General features: G+C 46.8%; 1 protein-coding gene across 1 annotated transcript in view; it reads left to right on the top strand.

Annotated features, from left to right (window-relative positions):
* Window positions 1-3,257: 3,257 nt before the first annotated feature.
* arhgef17 (Rho guanine nucleotide exchange factor (GEF) 17) overlaps window positions 3,258-8,606 on the top strand; it is a 54,223-nt gene continuing 48,874 nt past the window's right edge. Inside the window, exon 1 of the mRNA XM_031860651.1 lies at window positions 3,258-8,528. Coding sequence (XP_031716511.1) covers window positions 3,258-8,528 — 5,271 coding nt within the window. The remainder of the gene's footprint in view (window positions 8,529-8,606) is intronic.

The raw sequence follows: 8,606 nt of genomic DNA, 5'->3' as shown, positions 1-8,606 counted from the left end.
TGAATGCCTTCTACTTCTTCATTCAGAAATATGACATTTTCCAGTGAGTATATTTTCTTTATTATCTTTTTCAAAACATTAACTTTGTGTTGGTTGCTCTTTTACCTACTCACATGTTTCTGGACTGCAACCTGAAGATTTCCTGAATCAAGTCAACTTTTCCAATTTACAGGTTGACACAATTCTACCTGGCAACATGTCTGGTAAAAATTACCTTGGAATTTATTGGGCAAAATACATTATTGATGTTGCTAACAGTGCAAACAATGATGAAAAATGCTGACAGAGTTTAACAGTGTTTACCTGAGGGGGAACTTGATTGAGGGTGCTGAAACTGCTACGATGCTGTCGGTCATGACGGTATTATTGGCTAACCGCCCTAAAGAGCAGTGCACTGCGCTAACCAGTGGTGCACGCTCACATGCAGGAACCCTGCACTACACGCATGCACTGGGAGAAGCTCGGATAACAACACACACACAGAGGGAGAGCCCCTTCATTCTCTGCACAGGTACACATTACTCCATTTGCATAGCAAATAGTTGTTTGCTGCTATATTAAACGTTCAGAATGTTGAATACAGCTCTTTTAAAATTGTGTAGGGAGTTCAGCTAAAGTCCATGATCTCCCACCAGTGACCTGGCATTTAACAGGTCAGACTGTGGAGGGCGCTGCAGTCAGCAGCTCCTCTCTAAGGGAATGTGACACAGAATTCTGGGACAGACAGCATCACGGGAAGCACCACAGAGGAGTTACTGGGCATGAGTGAAAACTTTTTTCTTTGTTTTTGCCCCCCCCCCCCCCCCGTTTTTGCCCCCCCCCTTGAATGCTGACACTCACCAGCATCATCATAACACACTGTGGTATTGAGCTATTGGTTGAACATGCACTACTAGCCAATGGAGTTTGGAAATAAAGCGCATCACTCTCTGGCTTCCTCTGTGAGCGTTTAACTCTAAAGAGACAGAAATACTGAGTTTATACTGTATCTTGGAAATGCATAGTGTTTATAGTGATACGCTCTTGTGGATATTTTACAAAAATGCTGCAGGTCCAAAATGTTTCTCTGAATGTGTAGTTTTCTGTCCAATACTCCTGACAATGCCACTGTCTTTTTCGCAAGGAAGGGGCTATAATTGCACCTAGTTTGTCCACAGTATGATCTGCCCTTTATCAAAAAAGGGAAAGAAAGCTTTTCCTCTCAAGCCTCGAGGACTGCGGTCAAGCCAGCCTCCACTTCGAAAAACACAGTCAAGCCAGCCCGCACGTTGTTTTGCGGTACGCGTATGTACAAGGCATTACGGTAGTAGCGTGTAAAATCTGACTTCAAAATAAGAGCAGTTCCGGTGAGTTTCGGTTAACGTGAGAGAACATGTCACATTCATTCAATAAGTCTGTAAATCACAGATACATTTATTAATACATTAAAAACATAATCAAATAGATACATACATCAATGAAACTAAATGAATGAATGAAAAAGTATGCATTTTATAAATGATAACTTTAAACGCAATAATAATTACTGCATGCAAACTGTATTTCAAGGAAAAATATAATTCCAATTGTGTAAATACTTATACAAATATATTAATAAAGAATACATTTACACAGACCAGTATGACTTCTAAGTGACAGTACACTACATCAAATTCAGAAACTTCAAGGTTACACTAAGTGACTAATTTTACTTGGGATTGATAGCAGACCACCTCAGAGAATATCAGGACATTCTGATATAGCATTTCAAAATGAAAGCCCTTCAAAATCTCATTCATGAGCCAACTTCCTTCTAATTTCAGATTACATTTAAAAGAAATGGTCTATAATTACAAAATAATTTCACTACAGATTAATAGTAGGTACACCACCTCAGAGTGTCACTCAGAGAGAGCCAGGACATTCTGATGTAGCATTTCAAAATGAAAGACCTTCAAAATCTCATTCGTGAGCTAACTTCAAATCACATTCCTTTGAGGACACTTTGAGGTAGTGTACGATTAATCTAAATTGAAACTATTATGTAACAATATACCATTTATTTTAAAAGTTAATCTGAAATTATAAGGAAGTTGGCTCATGCATGAGATTTTGAAGGGCTTTAATTTTGAAATACTACATCAAAATGTTCTGATTATCCATAATTGACACTCTAAAGTGTTTTACTATTAATCTGATGTGAAATTAGTTTTGAACTGTGGACAATTTGCTTTTAATTTTAATCTCAAATCTAAGGTAAATTGGTCACTTAGTGTAACCTTGAAGTTTCTGAATTTGATGTACTGTAGTCATTTTTAAGCCATACTGTTGTGTGTAAATGTATTCTTTATTAATACATTTGAATAAACACAGTTGGAATTACATTTTTCCTTGAAATACAGTTTGCATGCAGTAATTATTATTATTTAAAGTAATCATTTATAAAATGTATACTTTTTCATTCATTCATTTAGTTTCATTGATGTATGTATCTATTTATTTCTGTTTGAAATATATTAATTAATTGATCTATGATTTACAGACTTATTGAATGAATGTGACATGTCCTATCACGTTCACCGGAACGTTTCTCTTATTTTGAAGTCATTTCTTACACGCTACTACCGTAAAGCCTTGTACATATGCGTACCGCAAAACAACGTGCGGGTTGGCTTGACTGTGTTTTTCGAAGAGGAGGCTGGCTTGACCGCAGTCCCCGAGGGGGCTATGACAACCCCTATACCCCTAGTCCCGCCCACCCCCTCTGCCCTATCTCAGGCATTAACATGCAAAAAACAACATAAGTCACGGAAAACCAAATCATGCCAAAATAAGGAATCCACAAACTGTTTTGGGAATTAGAAGTGGATGATGCGTCGGGCCTGTGGAAGCGTGCTAACCTGTCGAAGGGGCTAAAGTTTGGAAATATTAAGGGATTGACAATGGATGGTTGTGTTTGTGGACAGGTTGTGAAAGTTTTGGCCAACAAAAGTAGCGCTTTCCTCTTTGCACGGATGCGGTTTCGGGAATCGAGAACATGTAAGTTTTGATAACAGAGCAGCACTCACCTACTTTACTCACTGAACAGGTTATCACTTGGTTCACCTCGTTATCAGTGCCAACAGTTACGTTTTAATAGAGTGATTGTTGTTGGGTATTCAGGCCGTTAGGCTGCGTGGGGGAGAAATAGACCACAAACTTCCAAAAGGTGCTTGGATCTGTAATACCCGTGGAGTTAAAAATGTGTGCGTGAAATCTAACAAAGAAAGACATGAACAATGGCAGCAAGAGAGAGGAAGAATGCGGCTGTGTATCGCAGCGTTTCTTTCAAAAAGTTGGGGTCCTGGAGCGCCAACAAGAGTGAAGACCAACAACACAAATCAGAGGATTCGGAGGCAGCTGGCGTCGCCCTTCCCCCGGAGCCCAGCAAAGCAGAACAGCTCTTGGCGACGCGTAATGTCTGTGTGTCAAGAAAAGTTTCCAAAATCTCGGCCACCACCACCGCCTGCCTCCCGACCGCAGATCCAAAGAGAAACTCCTCTACTCCTATCTCCTCCATTTCTCCATCCATCCGACAGCTCACTGAGAAGTTTAGCAGCAGCGGCTCCGCCGGGACGCACAGAGCCTCACCGGGAGACGGCGCAGCAGTGACGCCGGGGAGCAGCACTCTTCCCCGGGCCAGGGGCTCCACGAGAGACTGGTCGCCGTCTCGTAAATCTTTTCACGAGGACAGCGGCGGTGGATATTTCCAACATAGTGATACTACTACTACTGCTGCTGCTGCTGCTGCTGCTGCAGAGTCACTGACAGACAACAAAGTGCAAAAGTTTCACTCCGAAACTGACTCCGTTTCAGGCTCGGACTCGGAGCAGAAAAGTGAGAGGCGGAATTTTAAACGTTTATCAACCGACAGCAACTCTGGTAAGAGAGATTATTCACATGTCAATGCATGTCCCTCTGATAATAGAAACACTTTGACTACAGATGAGGAAGAGGATGTTAGTCTTAGAGGGGTTCCCCCACCCTGTAAATCCCACAGAAGTTATGCCTTTACACACCACAGTGACTTTACTCCCCTGCACTCTGACAAGTGGCCCAGTGTCACCAAAATTAGACTAATTTTCGACGAGAGTCAAGGCACAAAGCACAAGACTGACTCTTCTGAGAATTTAAAAGCAGTCAGCAGAGGACATTTACATGAGCTCAGCCCCAGTGACGGTGCTCTTCTCTCGGATAGAAGTGACAAACTCTCGCCTTGCAGCTCTGCTAACGAAGCTAGTATCCCGTCTTTGCATGGCAAATGCATAGTTGAGGCTCAAAGCAGAGAATGCAGCACTGTTAAAGATAATTTTTATCACGGTATGGACTTTTATTCCAAAACTGACCACCAGCAGTTCTCAAATGACGAGGAGGCAGACTTGGAGACACAAAGTTCTAATAACCTGAAACCTTCTGACGTAAATACTTTTGAAAGCGGCAGCAGTAGCAGCCGTCGTTGCACTGGGGGTAGTCACTACCAGAGGATTAACCCATCTCCATACAGATCTCATAGTCCCAGCACTGAGTCAGAGGTGGCCCACAAGACCCTCAGGACGACAGGCCTGACATCTGACCCCGGCCCTGACCTTCAACCCCCTGCTACTTTGTCTTGGAGTCCATCGGAGAACTTGAACACCTCCTCCTGCTCCTCCTCTCTTCAGTGGCCGACAGTGAGGGAGAGAAGGGATAGACAGGGGGTCGGGCTGCCCAGGGATAGTTTACATTCCTCACATAGCTCCTCTAGAGCACCAGCCCCCACCCCCTCCTCTGCTCCAGGTCCAGATAAAGCCATTACCTCCTCCTCTACTGTACCTCCCTCCACGGAGGTAAGAGCCTCAGCAAGAGTTGTCTCTCCTCTCAGGTCCCGCTGGAGGTTTAGCTCTGGTGACGAAGAGGAGGAGCACACCAGGAGAAGAAGAGGAGGTGGAGGAGACGGTTGGAGTGTTACTTCTGGCGCAGCTCCTTCCATCTCCTACAGAGCAGGAGAAAGGGGCACCACTGAGCGAGGAGGTAGCTATTTATCCCGCAGTAAAAATGGCTGGTGGGGTGCTAAGGGCATTGGTAGGTCCTCAGGCAGTGAGGAGGACAGCCCTGGTTCTATAGGCCCCCACAGTCGAGAGGCAGTGCGCCGCCGCTCGCTGAGAAAGAAGAAGAAAGTCAGTGGAGCTGCTTTTGCAACAGGCCGTGATGATATTGATGATCGTGATGGCGAATCAGAAGACAGCGACAGTGACAAGGCCTTGACCATGGAGCGTTTAGAGAGGCAACACCAGCAAACCACAGGAGGAGAATTTGCGGGAACAGTATCTCGGAGCCACTCTGCAAGGGAACCCAGCAGTCACAGTAACAGAGCCAGGGTGCAGCAATGGGAGCGCATCTCCTCACCTGTGATATCCACGTCACTTCCCGGTGTATCACGAGTGTCAAAGGTCAATATTCCCCCTTTTGTTTCCAGTCCTGGGGGTTCTCTTTGCAGCAGTCGATACTCCAGCACTGAGACACTGAAGGAGGAGGACCAGGCTGGCTGTACCAAACGTGCACCAAATGTGTTTTTTAACACGGGTGGAAAAGGGGGCAACGCTAGCAGAACTGCATCCTTGTCCATGCTGAGTAAAACATACCATGGGAATTTTACCATGTACCGCTCCCCAAGCTTTGGCCATGGGGATAACTTATCTCGTACGCCTGTGCGGATGCGCTCCAAGATTGTGCCTACAGTCACCCCCTTATCTAGTGTACTTGCCAGAGAAGGTGGGGCATCGGCAGGAGTTAGGGGTGGTGAGACTATGGCATTAAGCAGGACAAAAAGTGGGGATGGGGTGGATGATAAAAACCCAATGTCCATATCAAACCCTGATATCACCTCAGAAACTATGTCCCTCTTAAGCTTTCTGAAATCTGACCTGTCGGAGCTCAAGGTGCGGAAAACAAGTGGAGACAAATCCGGGGTCTTGGATGGGTCCCCAGTGTACAGGATTGGCTCACGGAATCAAGGCGGTAATCTGCTACCTTCTGGTCATCGGCCGTCACTGAAAGACCTAACTGCCACCCTGCGGCGTGCAAAATCCTTCACTTATTCAGACAAACACACTACAGCAGTGAGGTGTTACTTGACAGGTGGCGCCACGAAGAGGAGCTCTTCTGAGCAGCAGCTTGATTTGGATGGAGAGGGTGATGGAGGGAGGGTGTCAGAGAGGGAAGTAGAAAGTGATGGCGGTGATTTTAGGGCTGGGAGACGACAAAGAATGAGGGATTATGGATTTGATGATGATGGTGAGGAAGGGATGCCAACTCCTTTGCAGGAGAGGTATGTGCAGGAAGCCAGGCAGGTCATTCGAGATATCTGCCAAATGAGTACTAGAGAAGATGATGATGTAGATGTAAGGAGAACTGATGATGATTTGGAAGATGATTGTTTCCAGGTCAAGAAAACTAATGAGGAAAAGGAGAAAGCAGGAGTGAGTGTCGAGGATCAGGCAAAAACGGATGAAGAGGCTGAGTTTAAGAACACAAAAGACAGGGATAAACATGAGGGGGAGAGAGAGAACAGGGAGAGGGAGAGGAGCGAGAGGGATGGACAAAGTATACAGTTGGAGAAGCTAAACAGCAGGGGCACAGAGTACAGGGAGAAGGCAAAGAGAGAGAGCAGAGAGACGGAGAGAGCCTTACTGAAGGGCGACTCGGAGGAAAGCATGTTCTACGACCGCTCTGTGGATGAACTTTCGGGCCATGAGTCTAGTTTAACAGATGAAGGGATTGTAACAGAGCCAGAGACGGGCCCAAGTGACCCTTCTGAAAGGTCATTCCTGGGCTCAGCAGGGGTTAATTTGGGGTCACGAATTGCTAAGGATGTGCTAGGGCAGCCTGTCACCGTATGGAAGCAATCGGCTCTCCATCAGCCTGAGGGGTTTAAGCAGGAAAGACAAGAGATGACAGAAAACAGCGTGAATTGTTCAAATCGTCTGAACGAAGTCAACGTACCTCCCTCCTTACCTCATCCTGCCCGCATTGCTGAGAGTGACGGTATCATCATGGAGCTGACCAGCACTGCTGGTATCAATAATGTTAACACTGCCAGTGAGGAGATCAACACCAACAGCGCTGTGTCGCAGAGGTCTGCTGGCACCACAGGAGGAGGCCTTGAAGCCCCTGCAACACCCAGTTCTATCCGACGAAGGCGCAAGTTCTCCCCTTCTGGTATTAACAACACAGGCTCTGATTCCAGTAACGGCAGTAACGCAGAGTCAACAATAGCAGCTGTTGGAAATGGGGAGTCCACAGTCTACCGCTCTCTCAGTGACCCCATGCCTCAGCGACACTGTTCTGTGACAGAAGAAGGTAATAACAATTTTTCCTCTGTGGACAGCAACCTGTTAGGATCCCTATCTGTCAAAGGTGGAGGTGGTGCTCCAGATGCCTCCGCTGTGGCCACTTTGTCAGAATACAAGGGCAGTGTGGCCAGTGACTTGTCAGTTTACAGTGATGGCGGGCTCCGAGATGATGCTGTTCACGACTACAGTGGGGTGATCAGGAGCATTGTAGCTGAGCCAGGTGCAATGGACAGACTGATGACCGATGACCATGGCAAAGCTCCCAAGAAGAAGTCGTTCAGTGACCCCAGTCGCCGTAGCGATGTCCCTTTACTTTCCCAGAATTACCCTCATCTCAAATGTCAGACTGGCAGCACTGAGCCAATCAGTGAGCTGGATCAACCCGGTCCGATTCCACCTTCCAGCAGTGAGCCAATCCTGAGTGAGAAGCGAGAGGAACTGTGGGAGCCAGAAGTGAAGCCTAAACACGCATTGCTGATGCAGCCAAATACAAAAAAAGTCAAAGCTCGTTCCCAGTCTGAATGCACCCATCACTCTGACAACCATGATGATGACGATGATGATGCAATAGACCAAGGTGAAGAAGAGACAGAGGTGCAGAAGTTTAACTTTAACCTCAAGCTGGCTGAGGTTCTGTCCCCTAGACTGGTTCGTCGGCCCACCAGAAAGCGTCCAAATAGGCTAGCTCAATTTTTCCCTCATGAGGACCCATTTGAGCAACTGGGTTCAGAGGAGCTGGAGGACCACGGCGACCAAACCGACTTCACCCCTCTCCTTCCCCCGCCGCAACCCAAACCCAAAGCAAGATCCAAGCATGTCCGCCATGCCAGCGAACCTACCATCTTCCTCCCCATCTCCCCACCTCCACAACTCCAGCCATTGAAGGAAGTGGACTTCCTCTCAGTCCCACCCACTGCAGAGCCTCAGACCTCAAGTAAACCTCCAGGAGACCAAGCCCCATCTTTGGAGGCTGTGACCCAGAAATATATTCTGGAACTGAGCAATGCTGAGGGCCCAGGACCTCCTCCAGCAGCCAGGGATGGAGCAGAAGGTTCAGTGTTGGCTTCGGAGGGGCCCAGCGAGACCAGCACCAGCGGAATTACAGAAGCTGGACCACAGAAGAAGAGCACAGAGGACACTGCATCCACAGCTACCCCACAGAGGACCAAGCCCAGAGTGGTGAGTCCACTTAAAACCATTTCTTATGCTCTGTGTGTGTGTGTGTGTGTGTGTGTGTGTGTGTGTGTGTGTGTGTGT

Source organism: Anarrhichthys ocellatus, unplaced genomic scaffold, assembly GCF_004355925.1.
Source record: "Anarrhichthys ocellatus isolate YVR2014 unplaced genomic scaffold, GSC_Weel_1.0 scaffold24, whole genome shotgun sequence".
Classification (NCBI taxonomy): Eukaryota; Metazoa; Chordata; class Actinopteri; order Perciformes; family Anarhichadidae; genus Anarrhichthys; species Anarrhichthys ocellatus.
Note: the sequence above shows the minus strand (reverse complement) of the source record. Positions and strands in the feature narration are given on the sequence as shown.